An 18,659-nucleotide genomic window follows, 5' to 3' on the forward strand; every position below is an offset into this window, starting at 1 on the left:
CCAACTTCAGAAGTTCCCATAGTCTGTAAGAATCTTAACCCTGTTTAACAGTATGAAGTTCAATGTCTCTTCTGAAACTTAAGGCAATCTCTTAACTGTAACCCTAAGTAAAATCAAAATAAAAAAGCAGATTGCCAATATACAGTGACACAGAATAAACAATGTCATTCCAAAAGGGAAGAAAGGAAGCACAGTGAGGAAATACTGGACCAAATCAAGAGCAGAAACCAGCTAAGCAAACTCCAAATTCTACACTTATATATCTGATGTCACAATGCTCTTCAGACCTTCAATTCCTTTCAGCTTTGTTGACTGCAACACATTTCTCTCTTGGGCTGGTTCTATATTCTGTTAGCAGCTCTCCTGGTCAGGTATCCCACAACTCCGTCATCTCAAACATCTTGGAGTCTCCAATACAATCCAGGCTTCACCTTCACAGCTTTATGCAATGGCCTCTCTTGGCCTCCATGCCAGAATACCCCTGACATGTACATGGCCTCAACTATTTACTTTAGCAGAGAAGGAAGATTCCACATCCTCTTTCCTATATTCTTGACTTTACATCCAGAACAATATGGCCAAAGGTGCCATGTTTTGCTGCTGTCTGGGTTGGAGTTACCTTTTTCATGCAATTACATTTTCAGCAGCCTTCTGGTTTTGATGGTTCCTTTTACTGCTTAAGCTTTTCTTTACCTTTCCAGAAGCTGGAAGCTCAATTGGCCCTGAGGTTACCATCTTTTTATTTCATTTAGCATCAAGTTTTCTTTAAACTTTTTATCTCTTTGAGTACTGGACTTTACTCCATCACATTTCCTGGTCCTCCATCTATCCTCAAACTGTACATTTTATATTTTTTCTTGCTCAGCTTCTTCTTTTTCATTGTAGATCTGCCTAAGTGTGACCATCAAAAACCACATAACAGAGTCAACTAGGCTGTCTTGAAATCTCCTCTGCCATGGCCATTAATTCAAAATTCTTCAATTTAGCCTCATGCAGATTTTTTTCAAAAAAAAAAAAGGACAAAAGCAGCCACATTCTTTGCCAAAACATCACAAGAATGGTCTCAAGGCCACATACTGACTCATATTCTTCCCCTCTGAAACCTCTTGAGATACTCCATTTTAATCTACATTGGCCTCAGCACCACTATACACTCCTACTAGTATGGCCTAGTATTCTCTGCTTAAAATGTTCAAATTCTTTCCTAATCTAAAGTCACATTTCACCAACTAGCTGCATGGTAAGGCCTGTCACAGCAATACCCTACTCCTGGTACCAACTTCTGTCTTTGACAGTTTTCTATCGCTGTTAAGAGACATCATGACCAAGGCAACTCTTAAAACATTTAAGTGGGACAGACTTATAGGTTCAGATGTTTAGTCTATTGCTATCCTGGTAGGAAGTATGGGAGCATACAAGGCAGATATATCTGTAGAGAATTATCTGTGAGTTCTATATCCAGATTCACAGACAGGAGGGAGAAGTGACAATGGGCTTGACATGGACTTTTAAAATCTCAAAGCACACCCCTAGTGGTGCACTTTCGTCAACAAGGCCACACCTTCTAATCCTTCTTATGTAGTACTGGTGACTAAGGTCATACCTATGAGCCTATGAGGGCTATTCATATTCAAACAACGCACTAGAGCACAGCAGAGACTTCCTTGACTGCTTTATTCCCCCATGAGTGCTCTAAATGATATGATTAAGTGTCCCAACCACAGCAGCAGAAGCAGGCCAGGCCCTCTTGTGGCTGATGATCAGTGCTCACCATGCTCTTGATGGTGACCTTGGAAACTGTGAAATTATAACCCTGAAAACTTCGAACCATGAGGAATCTCTCTTACTTATTATCTTACTTATCACTTCAGGTATTTTTTCCTGGCCTTGGAAGGTTAACCTAACACAGAGAACTTATACAGAGAAGTAGATTATTGTTGTCACTGTACTAGGCAATGATATAGTTCAGAAGCTTTTGGCATTTTTCTGGGGATGAGTTTGGAAAGCATTCAAAATGCTACTAATTATCTGAGAGGATAAATAATGTCTTAGTGGACACTGCTGATAAGGACTTGTATGGCCAGAAGTGAAAGGAATTAAGACAGATCATGCTGATAAGGTTTCAGAGGTGGGTATGGATACTCTCTTGAAATGCAGAATCCATGCATTTCTGTGTTAGCTACATGTGCTGCAACCGTGCAAGGCTGAGAATGTCAAGGCAGCTGACTAATTCATCTGGTGGAGACCATTTAAAAATGTTGCAGTGTTCAGGTCATGGGAGAGTGAGTGTTTTTTTTTTTTTCCAGACTTACATGAAAAGTTATAATATAAAGGTCTGAAAACTGTACCTTGGCCTAGGAAGAAGCATGCTTAAAGTCATCACCAGCAAGGGTGGTTTTTAAAGATATTATGACAAGTTATTTGTAGCAAGACCAATGGAAACATGCCTTAAGGACATCTTATGAATCAGCACAACCCATCCATTTACAGCCCATAAGAGTGGAAAAGTGTAAAATCTAGTTCTAAGACTTTTTGGGGGAAGACAGCTCTAGGGGATCCTCCTTGCCCAGGAACATGAAGGAATGATTTCCTTGGGATTGTTCTCCTGTGTTTAGCTTTCTAGGTACACAAAGGCTGTAGCAGCTGAAGTTAGAGGGGATCCTGGGGTCACAGTTCATGTTGGCAGGACTTTGGCACTATCAATATGATGCCAGTTTTGCAGGCATGTAGAATGTAAGCTTTATACATTCAATCACAGAAACCTGCACCGCGACATCAAATAGAAGGCCAGGCAATGTGTAGGAGGACTGGAGCAGAGGGCAACGTGTGAAGCGTGTGGGACTGAGCTAGGCTCCAGCAGAACCCCAGGAATCTACATACAGAAGGAGTATGAGACATTTGCTAAGAAGGCCATGGGCAGGGAATAGAGGCCAGATGAGAGTCACTAACATAAAAGGTTACATCCATCAACCTGAGTTCATATACCAAGTATGTAACAGCCAGGATCTGACAGGCCCCAGGGACTGTTTCTTGCACTCTACAAAGAAGAACTAAAAGAATCAAGAAAGACTGATGCTTAAGATAGAGGCAACACCCTTGTTAGTACAAACTTTATATGCCCCAGTATAGGGGGATGCCAGGGCCAAGAAGTGGGAGTGGGTGGGTAGGGAAGCAGGGCATGGGGAGGGTATAGGGAACTTTTGGGATAGCATTTGAAATGTATATAAAGAAAATATCTTAAAAAGAAAAAAACAAGATAGAGGCAACACAAATAAGAACATGTTAGCAATTTCCTCCACATTGAGTGACCCTGGAAAGGGATGGAAAGTGTTTTTCCCTTTTGGGCAGCTGGTATAAAAAAACAACAGTACAGAACTTCTAAGTGAGCTGGTTTGAAATTCAGGTTTTTGTTTCTCTTTATTCATGTTTACTTATTTACTTTTTATTCATGGCACTGGGGAATCAAATCTTGGGCCTCAGGCATAGTGAATCACTGAACCTCATCCCATTCTGTTCACGTACAAACAAAAAGGTTTATTTACATTTATTTTATGTGTAGGTGTATATATATATATATATGTATATATGTATATGTGTGTATATATATATATATATATATATATATATATATATATATATATATATATGCATACCATGTGCATGCAGTGTCTTTGCAAATTGGAAGAGAGTGTTGGATCTCCTGGTATTGAAGGTATAGACTGCTGTGATCTGCCATGTACATGCTGGGAACTGAATTCACATTCCCCTCCCAAGCAGCAAGTACTCTTAAATGCTGAGCCATCTCTCTAGGCCCTCACGACTTATTTATTTATTGTTTTAACAAACATATTTTAAATCCTTAGAAAATTGTCACTGAAGAATGTGCAATTAAAAGAGGCTGAGATTTTATCATGGTCCTAGTTACTCTTTTGTGGGACCAACTCTTGCAATCAGAGGCGACCCTGCCACGAATTTGTTGATTTGCACTACAATTTCACTGGGGGTTAAAAGCTGTCTCAAAAAGGAAGGGTATGTAAATTTATATATGCCTTAATGTGGACAACATTGGAAACTGAAGTCTCCAAATGATACTTTAGCATCTTTTGCCAAGTGAGCTTATCTGCCTCAGGGAACCTGTTGCTCCTCTTGTGTTGCCCAGTGGGAGCCTGGACCCCTGTACTCTTCCGCTGTATTCCACCCAATTCACTGAGGAAAGTCTCTCAACTTTTCTTCTTCTTTTTCTTTTCCTTTCTTCTCTCTCTCTCTCTCTTTCTTCTTCTTCTTCTTTTTTTTTAAATTTTTACAGTGTGGGGAGCAAACTGGGTAAAATACATATCTGGTAAAAAGTTAACCTGAAAACAAGACTGAGCTCTGTGTGACGCCAGCCACACAGGACTCTTCACACACCCTGAGGACCCCTTGATGTACTGTGTATGTTAGGAGGGTGAATGTGATTGTTCTGGACCAACAAAGTCTGGGACTATCAGAACAGAGGAACACATTAGTAACAGTACCTCATTTCATTCTTATACGTTAACGAGGCAGGCATATTATTCCCTTTATAGTCTAGAGGATTAGATATCAAGTCCAAATTTGGAGAGATTCAGAATTCAAACCCAATACGCTGTTCTGTATAACTTCCCATTTGTAAAATCTTAAAATATAATAGATCCCTTGGTTATTTTTCTGTAGCTGTGACAAAACACCACAACAAAGGCAACTTATAAAAGAAAAGGGTTCAATCTGGAGCTCACAGTTCCAGAGGGCTAGAGTCCATGACCATCATGGTAGGGAGCATAGCAGAAGGCAGACAAGCATGGCACTGGAACAGCAGATGAGAGAGCTCACGGTTCACTAAACCACAAGCATGACACAAAGAGAGGTAAATGAAAATGACATGGGCTCATAAAACATCAAAGCCAGACCCAAGTGACACACTTCTTCCGATAAGGCCATACCTCTTCCTAAACAGTTCTACCAACTGGGGACCAAGTATTTGAACATATAAGCCTATTGAGGCCATTTGCATTCAAACCATTACATATAGCAAATGGCTGTTGAAAGGTATTTTTCAAAAACATACTGGTTATAACAACATCACCTATCAGTTAAGTCCTACCTTGGTTCTACACTATTCAAAATCAGAAAAATGACTTCACACTAGAGACAAAGTGTAAATGGAAGATTTTATTACCAATGGCCCAGCTGGACAGAGCTGTAAAAAAAATGGACTAAGTTAACTGCGCACAGCACCATTGCCTTGTCTGTAACAGCTTGCAATGATAGAATATAATCTGATGGTGTTGCAAAGTCATGAGATTCACAGGAATATTTTTTCTTCTTCTTTTTTTTAATTGGATATTTTCTTTATTTACATTTCAAATTCCCCCTTTCCCGGTTACCCCCTTCATCCCCCTCCCCCGCTTCTATGAGCCCCCCCCCCCTCTTGATACTGGGGCATCTATCAAGCCTTCATAGGACGAAGGACCGCTCCTCCCATTGATGCCTGACAAGGCTGTCCTCTGCTACATATGCAACTGAAGCCATGTGTACTCCTTGGTTGGTGGCTTAGACCTTAGGAGTTCTGGGTATGTGTGTGTGTCAGGTTGGTTGATATTGTTGTTCTTTCTATGGGATTGCAAACCCCTTCAGCTCCTTCCGTCCTGTCTCTAACTCCTCTATTTGGGACCTTGCACTCAGTCCAATGGTTGTCTGCAAGCATCTGCCTCTGTATTTATAAGGCTCTGGCAGGATCTCTCAGGAGACAGCTATTTCTTGTTGCCATAGGAATTCAGAATGTAAACATATGAAGCTGGGAAAATATTTGGATGCTAGAATCAACAATTATTTTTAACATAAAGCACAGAAATCTTTTTTTTTTTTTAATCTGAGAAGCATGCTGATTTCAACAAAAACCTGTATAAAGAAGATATTTCAGGCTATAAATAAAACCATTGACAACAGTTTTAAAAAAACTTAGGAAGTTTTAATCTATTACTTGTACAGTTTCAAATGCTATGTTTCTAACAGTTACCCAAGTGCGACATTCAATGCAAACAACAAATGAATTCATGGTCCCTGATCTCTACTAGGGTAGAAATTATTAAGCTCTCTGACAAAGTTTAGTAATGCTAGGAGTGTGGGCTCTGAATAAAGAGGCTCAATGATTATTACCATTACAGAAATAATCCATTGAGCTGGACAAAATTATTGTTGTTTGCTTTTTGAAGCATGATCTCACCATGTAACTCTAGCTGGCTTAGAACTTGTCATGTAAACCAGTTGGCTTCAAACTCTGATGGATCAAAGGTATGTAATGAGAAAGCTAGGCTGACTTCACAACAGGCTTCAAATTGGCAATTTAGGAGACAAAGCCTAAATCTGTTTCCAAGAACTGGGCAAGTCTAGGCAAGTCCAGGCCTCAGAAGTGCCCCACCTGGTCTGAGGCAAGGACAATGGGTCAGCAACAGTTTCCAGACTGCCTCAGCAACAGTTTCCAGCCCCTACACCCTGGTAATGGAATGTCCCTAGAGATGGAGCAAGACAAAGCCCACCTACCTCAGAATCCCCTAATGTGCTTCAAATCAGGCCTGCGAGCTCACTTGGTTGTTTCTCTATTGGTAATGGGAGACACCAGCATGCTGGACTTCTGCAGAATAAAACTCTGCTTTTACATACTATTTGAGTCCTGGGTATCATTCTTTGGCAAAGTCTGGACCCTTACAGTACCACCACGCCTGGCATAGACATTTATTTTAATAAATAGACCAGTGCCATGTCATAAAAATAAACGGAAATGGTGGAATAGGAAGAAAAGTCAAAATTTATTATAAAATTAATTTAAGTGTAGTTATATAAAAAGCCAGTGTTCAATAAACACTGGTGGAAATACTTCTCATAAAGTATCCTTACACATGGAATCTTGTTGCTACTATGTTTATGGTTAATGGGTCAGTATGACTGGAAATGTTGCCATTTGTTCTCTTAGAAAGTGGTGTCCAAGGAGAAGTGTGGTGGGAACAGGCAGCTGCAGGATCTGCCTCAGGGTCACCCTATTCTGACCCAGAGCCTGCCTCTGACTGTACATGGCACTAGGATCTGACTCAAGGTCACACTGCTCTTACCAGAACCTGCCCTGAGTATACTTGGCATTAGGATCTGTCTCAGGGTCACACTGTACCACCCGAGCCTGCCCCTGAGTGTACATGGCAGCAGGACCTGTCTCAAGGTCACACTGTTCCACTCCAGCCTGCTCCTGAGTGTACATGGCACTAGGATCTGTCTTAGGTCACACTGTTCTAACCCAAACCTGCCCCTCAGTGTATATGCAGCAGACAGAGAGATGCTGACAATACAGTGAGGACTACTTTTTGGTTACTCAGGTTTCCTACTTCTTTTTTTGGCTGGAAATGGAAGTCACTGTTTGTTCTCTGTTTTCAAAGTCACTACTGTCCTTTATCAGTCAACATACACATTAGAGTTATGAGGTCAGTGATGCTACAGGCTGCAGTGCTAACTATAAAAAACAAAAACAAAAACAAAAAACAAAAAAACAATTATGTCCACTGAGGGTCAGTAAAGAACTCTTCCATACAACATAACTGTTCACAGGCAAACAAAACACAAGGTCATTGTTGGTAATTAATGGCAAAGGACTTATCTTACTGGATCATAGATATCAAAACAGAATGTTTAAAGGTGTAAATTCTCTGAAACATGAGAAAGTACTACAAAGTACACATTAAAAGAAAATTGCAAAAATCATTACATTTCTTATGAAAGCCAAATTCATTTTAGTTTTTTCATGCTTCTCTATTTTGGCTAATTTCATGAAATTTTGTTGTCAGTTTGGTTTAAGTCCTAACCATCTGCACAGTGAGATCTAACATCTTCCATGCAAACAGTCTGCTACTCACTTTCTAGTGGTAGCCCCTGCCATGGACTGCAGGTTTCCCCTATCCTCTTCCCCAGCAGCCTGAGGCCCAGAGTCATAGGCAGAGGGGTGGGGTAGGACATCCACATGGGATCACCCTGAACCTCAAGTGACTGCTCTGAGGTGAGGGATGTAAGTCTTGGTGCTATGATATATAGTCCCTCCCCCACAGCTGAGAACTGCAGTACTAAATATTCCCCCCAAAATGTCTTATCACATGACACTTTCTGTAAGCATCTAAAGGAAAGCAGTCATTTATATTGTTTATACATAATTTCCAAATTAAAGATGCTGAGAATATTCAAGGCACACGGTGAAAGAAATTTCTGAATTACTGACTTTTCAGTTCCTCAATGAAAACATATCAGTCCTGACACACCTAGTTCTTACTTGGGGGCAGGTCTGCTAACTAACATCAACCAGGACACTTCAAAGTATTTGGAGTCATTCTACTTTTTCCCCATTGTGCTTCCTGTGACATGCTCACCCTGATGAACTTGAAACTACCATGCTCTTCCTGAGTATGGCATTGCCAGGAATCTGCCCTTCAATACCTCAACCTAACTCAAAAGGCTCTTCGCAAAGAGATGCAGCAAAAAAACAGGGAAAGATGAATGGGAAAAATAATTGAAAAAAGAATACAAGACTGGAAATCATTTCCAGCAGTACACTGTACTGCTGCAACTGTGTCTTGGGACTAGTGAGACTAAAGATATCATGGTCTAGAGGGTCAAAGGAGTAGGGAGAAAAGTGGGTAGGGAGGTGAGAAATAACAGGTTCTTATTGTGTAACAGTTGAGAGTACAACTTTTGGAACCCATTGGACCAGAGCATTAATTAATTTTAAAATTTCACCCTGTTATGAACAATCTAACCTCAATAGACTCCTGTCTGATACTTGATTTTAACATTTGAAAGTGGAACTGATTATATGTACCCATGAAGGATTTGAGAATTAAATGGTTAGAACAATGTGCTTATCAGGGTACTTGGCAAACATTGTAATGAAACAAGACCCACTAGCTGCCATTGCCACCCAGGTTTGGTTACCTTCACTCATGGTTCTTAGCTAGCCTACCAGATGATGTGTGATTGCCTTCTACTCACTCTCCAGCCTCAGTTTGCCTCATTTTTCCCCTATGAAATGCCTCTTTTTTTTTCCTGTTTCCTATGAAGAAGAACAGATGCCAGCCATCCACTCTAGTTGGTTCTTCTTCTAAGACTGGTCTAGCCAGAGATAGTAACATGATCATTCTCAAAAATCTAATCTGTAGCTTTAAAATCTCACCTTCTGAAAGAGGTTTTCTATGACCAACTGCTGTGGTTTGTATAAGACATTTAAAAGCCTCTTGTGTAAACACTTGACCCTACTTGGTTGTGTGCTGATAGGTGACTGCATCATGGGAATATTGCCTTCATCAATGACTTCATGCTGCATAATCTATTAGGAACTGGGGACAGCTGGATGAAGGAAGTCACTTGGGGAACTGATCCTCAAGGAATGCATCAAAGTATTGAAAGGTGCTAATAGTAAAGCATGCTGCGAAGGGAGAGGAACAACTGGCACTCCTACATCTGTAAAGTCCATGATCCACAAACATGGTAAGTCTGATAAGATGTTCCTAAAGGTGCATCAGTGGTACTTGTATCCTGAAGGTAGCCAATGGCTGTCTGATTGGATACCTTCTGATGCTTGATGGAATTCATGGTTGGTACCTGCAAACTTCATCAATACCTGCAGCTGGAGAGATGTCACAGATCATAAAGTAGAATGTGAATTTCTGCCATCTCCCTAAACTAATGTAATTTCTAAATTACTAATTTTTACTAATTACTAATTTTTAATTACTAAATTTCTAAATACTGATCCTAATCTCTTGTAGACAAGTGTAGCTTTCACCGCTCATCAGAGAAGCTTCTTGTTGTTAACAGATGAAGACTCCTACAGAGATCTACCGCTGGTCAGAATGCAGACAACTGCAAAGAGATCCCTATACTGAAGAGAGCACTGAAGAAGAGGGATCAGGATGCCTGCTGCTTGATGGTGTGCTCTGACACTAGGAAAAGTGCAGCCATTCACTCCCAATGATAACATGCCAATGTGGATGAGGGAATTTCCACAAGGTCCAACCCCTAGATGAAGAGCTCTAAGTGTGCAGTGGTGTCTGAAATACAGTAGAGGCTCAGTTTTCTCCAGGAATGAGCTCTCACATACGTTAGCAATCCTCAGTGGTCAGTCAGCTTCGGACACAAGTACATATGGACAATGCTAAATGAACTTAGTACTCAGTAGGTGGTATATACATTTATGCATATACATATATATACACAATACAACATATAACACATACGTGTGTGTGTATGTTTGTGTGTGTCACAGTAATAATTAAAGAGGAAAAATTCATGAATTTGGGAAGGGAGAACAGAATGTTGGGAGGAAAGGTGAAACAGATCTATATAGTACTACTATATAAAATTCACAAAAATTAAAACCTTTAAAAAGATGAAATATACTCCAACTATCCCCTAACCCCCCAACTGAATGTTGAAGCTACTTAGAAGGTCATTCTCAACACAATTGCCAACTGAGGATGTGTCATTGTGGACGAGAATATTCAAAAGAGATATTTGTGGCCCTTACTTTGGCTATCAGACTTTGGAAACAATGGACTGTAAAAAAACTGGAATTACCCCTAGAATGTCATGCTGGGAAAAGAGAAAAGCCTATAGCCTGCACCAACCAGAGAAGAAATTTCTCTCCTTGAAAGGTTATTGTTTATTTAGCCTACCTTACAGGAAAGGCAGGGGTAAGGTGTCAATGACTGGCAGGACCACAGCTGACTGCTTACACTTGCATGACTTTGGCCTTTACTTAAACTTTAACCTTATTTCAAAACCCCAAACAAAGATTTGCAGGAGGGTTGCTGAATCTCTGTCCCTCTTTCCAGAGGCCACAATGAATAAATGCATTTTCTGCCTTCATTATTTATTTGGTTCTTTTAATTGGCTTATGGAGGATGGGTAGCCAAACTTGGCTCATTGAGACAGATGAAATCATTTCAGCAATGTGAGGACAGGATGTTGGACAGTCTATATGATGGCTCTGTCCCTTCTATTTTAAACAATACATTAATGCAAAAAAGCCTGTTTCATGAAGCAAATGCCTGTGAATTACACTGTAAAGATTTCGCTTAGTGTGAGAGGAAAGCTGTGCTGTGAGCATGGGTCTCTCAATATGTAAATGTTTTTATGTTCAAGTTTTATTTTTGTTTACTCTCACATTGAATATATACAGTTTCCACTTTTTTATTTACGGAAAAGTTTGTATAATACTATTTTTTTTCTAATAATTGTGTTCAAGAAAGTGTTTGCCACACTAGGTTTCTGGATTGACTTGGAGTTTGGATTCCAGCCAGGATTTAAGGAATAGCATATGTGAAGGCTCAGGGTCTTCAGGACCCTGAAGCCTCCTGCCTTCTGGAAGCTGGATATGGTTTCTAACAGCTTTCAGAAAGTAGACAGTACTAAGCAGAAAATAAAAACTAAAGCTGGCCTTCTGGTCTGAGCCAGTGACTTGAGCAGACCTTGGGCACTAGCTCTGCAACTAATTCCACAACATCTAGAGCTCAATTCCCAGGTGCTTGAACATGCCCAGCATCATAGGAACTCAGGGCCCTGGTCACATCAGAATTTCAAGATCACAGAAGCAGCTTGACTACCATGAGCTCTGTCAGTCCCAGGATCTCAGGATCACAGGATTCTAGAATCATATAGACAGCTAGACTCTGAGGAGTTCTGACACAACCAGGATCACAGGAGGGATGGGTTCCAGTCAGAAACAGTGAGGGCAGGTAACCCTAGAGATAAGCAGATGGCAAGAGAAAAGCTTAAGAACATAAGCAACAGAAAACAAGGTTACATGGCATCATCAGAACCCAATTCTTCCATCATAGCAAGTCCTGGACACACCATCACATTGGAAAAGCAAGATTCGGATATAAAATCATTTCTCATGATGATGGTAAAGGACTTTAAGGAGGACAAATGGGTACATAAATAACTCCCTTAAAAAAAACCACACACGAACACAGGAGAACACAGGTAAACAGGTAGAAGCTGTTAAAGAGGAAACACAAAAATCCCTTAAAGAATTACAGGAAAACACAACCAAATAGGAGAAGGAATTGAAAAAGACCATCCAGGATTTACAAGTGAAACAATAAAGAATACATGAAGGGAGACAACCCTGGACACAGAAAATCTAGGAAAGAGATCGGGAGTCATAGATGCAATTTTCACCATCAGAATACAACAGATAGAAGAGAGAATTTCAGGTGCAGAAGATACCATAGAAAACATTGACACAACAGTCAAAGAAAATGCAAAATGCAAAAATCTCCTAACCCAAAATATCCAGGAAATCCAGGACAAAATGAGAAGACCAAACCTAAGAATAATAGCAATAGAAGAGTGTGAGGATTTCCCAACATAAAGGGTCAGCAAACATCTTCAACAAAATTATAGAAAAAAACTTCCCTAACCTAAAGAAAGAAATGCCCATGAACATACAAGAAGCCTACAGAACTCCCAATAGACTGATCCAGAATTGAAATTCCTCCTCTCCCATAATAATCTGTAGTCTCCCCTCCCCCAGCCTGAAACCTGCTTGCTCAGGGTGGAGCTTCCTGCTCATTCGTTCTGCCACGCCCACTGCTGGAACCTGAGGAGCCACATACGTGCACCTTTCTACTGGACCCGAGATTATTCGGCGGGAATCGGGTCCCCTCCCCTTCCTTCATAACTAGTGTCCCAACAATAAAATTTGAGCTTTGATCAGAATGAATTTGTCTTAGCTCCGTTTCTTCTTTCGCCCCGTCTAGATTCCTCTCTTACAGCTCGAGTAGCCTTCTCAGTCGAACCGTTCATGTTGCGAGCTGCTGGCGGCCGCAACAATAATCAAGACACAAAATGTACAAAACAAAGAATATTAAAAAGCAGTAAGGGAAAAAGGTAAAATAACATACAAAGGAAGAACTATCAGAATTACATCAGAGTTCTAAACAGAGACTATAAAAAATAAAAGCCAGAATGGCTAAGATCAAAAATTCAGGTGACAGCAGATGCTGGCGAGGATGTGGAGAAAGAGGAACACTCCTCCATTGTTTGTGGGATTGCAAGCTTGTACAACCACTCTGGAAATCAGTCTGGTGGTTCCTCAGAAAATTGGACATAGTACTATTGGAGGATCCAGCAATACCTCTCCTGGGCATATATCCAAAGGATGTTCCAACCGGTAAGGAGGACACATGCTCCACTATGTTCATAGCAGCCTTATTTATAATAGCCAGAAGCTGGTAAGAACCCAGATGTCCCTCAACAGAGGAATGGATACAAAAAACGTGGTTCATTTACACAATGGAGTAATACTCAGCTATTAAAAGCAAAGAATTAATGAAATTCTTAGGTTAATAGATGGACCTAGAAAATATCATCCTGAATAAGGTAACCTAATCACAAAAGAACATACATGATATGTATTCACTGATAAGTAGATATTAGCCCAAAATCTTGGAATAGCCAACATATAATTCACAGCTCAAGAAGAAGGAAAACCGAAGTGTGGGTGCTTTGATCCTTCTTAGAAAGAGGAACACAATACTCATGAGAGCAAATACAGAGACCAAGTGTTGAGCAGAGACTGAAGGAAAGGACATTCAAAGACTGCCCCACCTGGGGATCCATCCCATATACAATCACCAAACTCAGACACTATTGTGGATGCCAAGAAGTGCATGCTGACAGAAGCCTGATATAGCTGTCTCCTGAGAGGCTCTACTAGAGCCTGACAAATACAGAGGTGGATGCTCTTGGCCAGACTTTGGACTGAGCATGGGGTCCCCAATGGGGTTTCCATTGGAGAAATTAGAGAAAGGGCTAAAGGAACTGAAGGCATTTGCAACCTCATAGAAAGATCAGTAATATTAATCAAGCAGACCCCTACCCCCACCCCAGAACTCACAGGGTCTAAAACACCATTCAAGGAGCACACATGGAGGAACCTATGGCTCCAGTTGCTCATGTAGCAGAGAATGGCCTTGTTGGGCATCAATGGCAGGAGAGGCTGTTGGTCCTGTGAAGGCTCGATGCCCCAGTGTAGGTGAATTTGAGGGTCGGGAGGAGGGAATAGGTGGGTGTGTGGGTGGGGGTACACCCTCATAGAAGCAGGGGAGGGGAGATGGGATAGGGGATTTAGTGGGGGGGGGGGACTGAGAAAGGGGATAACATACGAAATGTAAATAAAAAAATCCAAGAAAAAAGCAAAACAAACAAACAAAACAAAACAAAACACTAAAGCTGTCTGCAAGCTGGCTAATAAGAGTTTGGAGAAGGACAGGGGGATATTGGAATTCAGCAGGTTTTAGGAGTACAAGTCTCTCCTGATAGCACAGCCTATCCTTGATTTTTAAAAATTTTTTCTATGTCTTACTTATCTAATAACACTGGGCTGGTAGCAGACATTCAGAAGGAAGAATTTTCTAAATTCTTGAAAGCTTTTCAGTCATTCACAAAATGAAAGTTCTGCCATATACTAGAAGTCCAATGCCTGGCTGAAGCAGGGGTGTAATAGTAAACCATTTTGATTGTTGGCAATGATGGTAATAGTGAACACTGAGCATGTTATAGGCCAGACATTGTTCTAAAGATTTCACAGACGTGATCTTATTTACCCCTATGAAGAAGTCATTACCACCACTTCCATTTTATAGAGAAACCAAGACACTAACTGGCAAATTTGCTTGCAGTGCAACAGAGGAGAGTGGCCTTGGGTGTTACCTGATTGGCATTCAACTCCCAAACTATTTTCCTAGAGCTTTGCAGTTTTTCTAGGTGGTGCTAGATGGTAAGACATTGATTATTGAAATCTGCTTGGAGAATTTATATATTTCATAAAACATCTAAAAATGATAAGTTTGGCCCTGATCCAACTTCTAAGTAGTTTGCCTATTTTGCCTTTAGGAGGGTAGCAAGGGCCTTGCATGCTAAGCAAGTGCTCTATCTACCACTGGGCTATCTCAGAGCCCCTACATGCTAAACAAGTGCTCTAACACTGTATTTCCTTGGTTTCATTTTATCTTTTATTTTTCCATATTTATTTCATCACTCCAGAGAAGCAGGGATTACAGACTTGTGCCACTAAGCTGGGCTTTAAGTTCCAAACTTAAAGTATAAATTAAGGTAGTCTACTTCTGAAAATATTTCAGTCATTTACAAAAAAGAAAGTTCTGCCATATAGGAGAAGAATTATTATTAATTATAGTCATTATACCAATCTGTGAAATAATTATACATCTGAGATGTATTAGTCCTAAAAAGCACAGTTTTCATGAGAAAACTAGTTTTCAAAATACAGACATGATGAATTTGAGCACATTAACAACAACAATAACAATGTAAAAAAAGGACCCAAGTTTGCCACTAAGAAGTCAGATATTTAATATGGAATAGTAAGTGGAGACTTAATTAAGTTGCATGCAATTTAAGATCATTATGGCTGCTCACAAGCAGTGACTACAATCAACTTTTGAATAGTCACAAATGGCTTACTTTGAAAGTGTCTTCACACTGAAAACCCTCACATGTTGCCAATGTGACTTTGGTCACCATCACTCCTAGACTTTCTAACTTTCACTGTTGTAGGTTTGAAATTTGTATAATGTAAATTTCTCCTTGCAAAAATTTACTACAAACAAAATTTCTATTTTCTATGTATTATTTGCATATACTTTTTTCATTTTATAAAATTGATTTTTGAAAAGCAAAAGAAATCTATCTCAATTTTTTTTTATTGTTTTTTACACAAAAAAGGTGGTCAGCAATTGTATGTCTATTATCCATCTGTCTATCTGTCTGCCCCTCCTGCCATAGGCTCCTTTTTGGATGACCAGTGTTCATCATCAAACCGAAGTAACTTTTGGATGAATAAAGAGTGGAACACAGATACATTAACACACTTACCTGGAACTTAAAAAAAAGTGAGCTCTGAATTTCATTTCAAATTTTAATTTTCAGCTTTATTTAATTTCTTTCCAGGAAATACTTTTTGAGAATCTAGAATGTAACACAGACTGAGGCTTCTTAACATAATATTTGTATTGACTGTCCAAGAATTTTATCATGTACTCTGTCACACTTACCTCCCAGTCCTTCTATTCTACCCCTCCAAAAAAGTGAAAATAAAAGTAAGAATAAAAAAAATAGGTACATGAAAATAAACAGTCCATTTTGTTTCATCTGTATACTCTCTAGAGCATTGTCAAACTCTCAGTGGTCTGCCCCTTAAATAAAACTGAGTCCTCCCACTCCCGCACCCCACTAGAAGCCATCAATTATGGGGAGCTACACTTCAGCATTTCCATCATACTTTTTAAGAATTCTCTTCCATGGCTTCCTGTCCAGCCTGTTACTTTTGGGTTGGGAAAGTTAGAGTTGTCATGGAAGCCTCCCATATCCCTCTCTCTTCACTAAGTCTGCAGTCACCAACATTACAGCAATAGTCACCTCCTTGCTCTTCAGTTGGTGGGAATACGGACCATGGGTCTCCATACAGTTTCTGGTGACAGTACAGACCATGAACATGGCCCCCAGACCCAGACAAAGCCCTCAGAGGCAATCTGGACCATAGACATCAACATGGCCTCAGATGGCAGTGTAGGACACTCAGATCAGTATGGCCTCCAGTGACAGCATGACCCATAAACATCAACATTGTTTCAGACAGTGGCATATACCATGGCCATCCACATGGCCTTCAGTGGTAATGCGGGTAACAGACATTAACACAGATCCTGACTATCATAGAACTGGCTTGTATTATGCCATCTTGAAACAAGCTATAGTTATTTGAAAGAGGGAACTTCAATTGAGAAAATGCGTCAATGAGATCTGGCTATAGGGCATATTTTAATAGTGATTAATGAGGAAAAGCCTAGCCCATTGTGGGTGGTGCTATTCCTGGGCTGCTGGTCCTGGGTTTTATTATGAAGCAGACAGAGCAAGCTAGCTAATAACACCTATCCACAGCCTCTGTATCATCTCCTACCTCTAGGTTTCCACCCTGTTTGACTTCCTTTGATGATGGAGTATAATGTGGAATGGTAAGCCAAATAAACCCTTTCCTCTCCAAGCTGCTTTTGGTCACGGTGTTTCAGTCATCAACAGAAACCTATCTATGGCACTCAGGATACTGTTCTTATTGCTATATTTTATTAAAGTTATTACTAATTTTTTCATGTGCTTAATGTTTAATTTATAACTTAATCATATATATAATCATATATATGACTTAACACACACACACACACACACACACACACACACACACACACACACACACCTAGGAAAAAGCACAGTGTATATAAGTTTGGCATTACCTTAGAGCTTCTGGCACCCACTTGGAATCATAGAACATGTGCCTGGCAAATAAAGGCAGTTCAGTATCACTATACTTTTTTTTTTAATTGTTGTAAACAATATCTAACACTTTCCATGCTGCACTGTTAAATATACAGTTATGTTCATGAAATACGTCCTAGTGTTTCTATGCCATGATGAACCACCAGGAGCTAAAGCAGCTGGGTAGGGGGCTCATCTTGTTTATACTTCCATATCATAGTGCAGGAACCTGCAAGCAAGAGCTTATTCAGAGCCATGGAGGCATACTGTTTACTGGCATGTTCCTCATGGCCTGCTCAGCTCTCCCTTATCAGTCAATAAGAAAATGTTTCACAGGTTTGTTCCCATGTTCTAGTGGGAACATTTTGTTAATTGATGTTCTCTTCCCAATAATTATAGCTTGTGTCAAGTTGACATAAAAGTAGTCAGCACAAAATACATTTTCAATTTTGTAGAAACAACACAATTATGTATTTACAAAAAGTCTTTTCATCACACCAAACAAAAACTGTGTACCTGCTAAATTACAACTTCTCATGGGCTTTTCACATGGGCTCCAGTGACCTCTTCTTTACTCCCTGTCTTTGTGGATTTGACTTGTGCAATCCCATGCCTGCCTTTTTTACTTACTCTTAACACTATCTGCAGTTTTACTCTCAAGTGAATATTTGCAACACATAACTCATGACATTTGTATGATATAAATAGGTTACTAGATGATTTCCTCCCAACCATACATCCATTGACCCACAGCCAAGAATCTAGAAGACATTTAAAAACAGTTATGTTATACTCAGACAAGATGTTCTTTTATTCATACTCTAAGATCCTTCTGAAATTTGACTTCTGTGTCTTCAAGATGCTAAAGTTTTCACTAGCACACCTGTACTCAAAGGGGCAGGTACTTCCCACTTAAATTAGAAAATATGTCCTCACACTGAAAGTTAGTTCCAGTAAAGTTAGAAGCAGGTAATTTCATGTTCACTGATTATTCAGCAATCTCTCATCTCACGGTTATCCCATGATACCTACAAGGTCCAAGGAGTCCTCAAACCTCTCTATGACTAACCAGCTACCACTCTACCCAGCTGCTTCTGGACTGAGAATTACTTTGTGCTCATTGCACTGGTTGCCTCTGTAACCGAATACGTGACACAAAGGAGGAAGAAATTATTTTGGCTCACATATTCAAACATTCAGACCATTACTTTAGGGAGGGCCTGGCAAAGCAAGGCAATTCATATCATGGCAGCCTGGAAACTACGAGAAAGAGA

General features: G+C 40.1%; 1 protein-coding gene across 10 annotated transcripts in view; it reads right to left on the minus strand.

Moving 5' to 3' along the window:
• Ube2e2 (ubiquitin-conjugating enzyme E2E 2) overlaps positions 1-18,659 on the minus strand; it is a 320,722-nt gene that overhangs the window by 136,438 nt on the left and 165,625 nt on the right. For 3 of the 10 annotated variants that reach the window (XM_017315958.2, XM_017315960.2, XM_017315956.2), the window contains exon 4: positions 17,364-17,405. The exons of the other annotated variants lie outside the window; for them this stretch is intronic. In XM_017315958.2, the coding sequence (XP_017171447.1) occupies positions 17,364-17,405 (42 nt within the window). The remainder of the gene's footprint in view (positions 1-17,363; positions 17,406-18,659) is intronic. 10 annotated transcript variants of the gene reach the window in all.

Source organism: Mus musculus, chromosome 14 (assembly GCF_000001635.26).
Source record: "Mus musculus strain C57BL/6J chromosome 14, GRCm38.p6 C57BL/6J".
NCBI classification, from domain to species: Eukaryota; Metazoa; Chordata; class Mammalia; order Rodentia; family Muridae; genus Mus; species Mus musculus.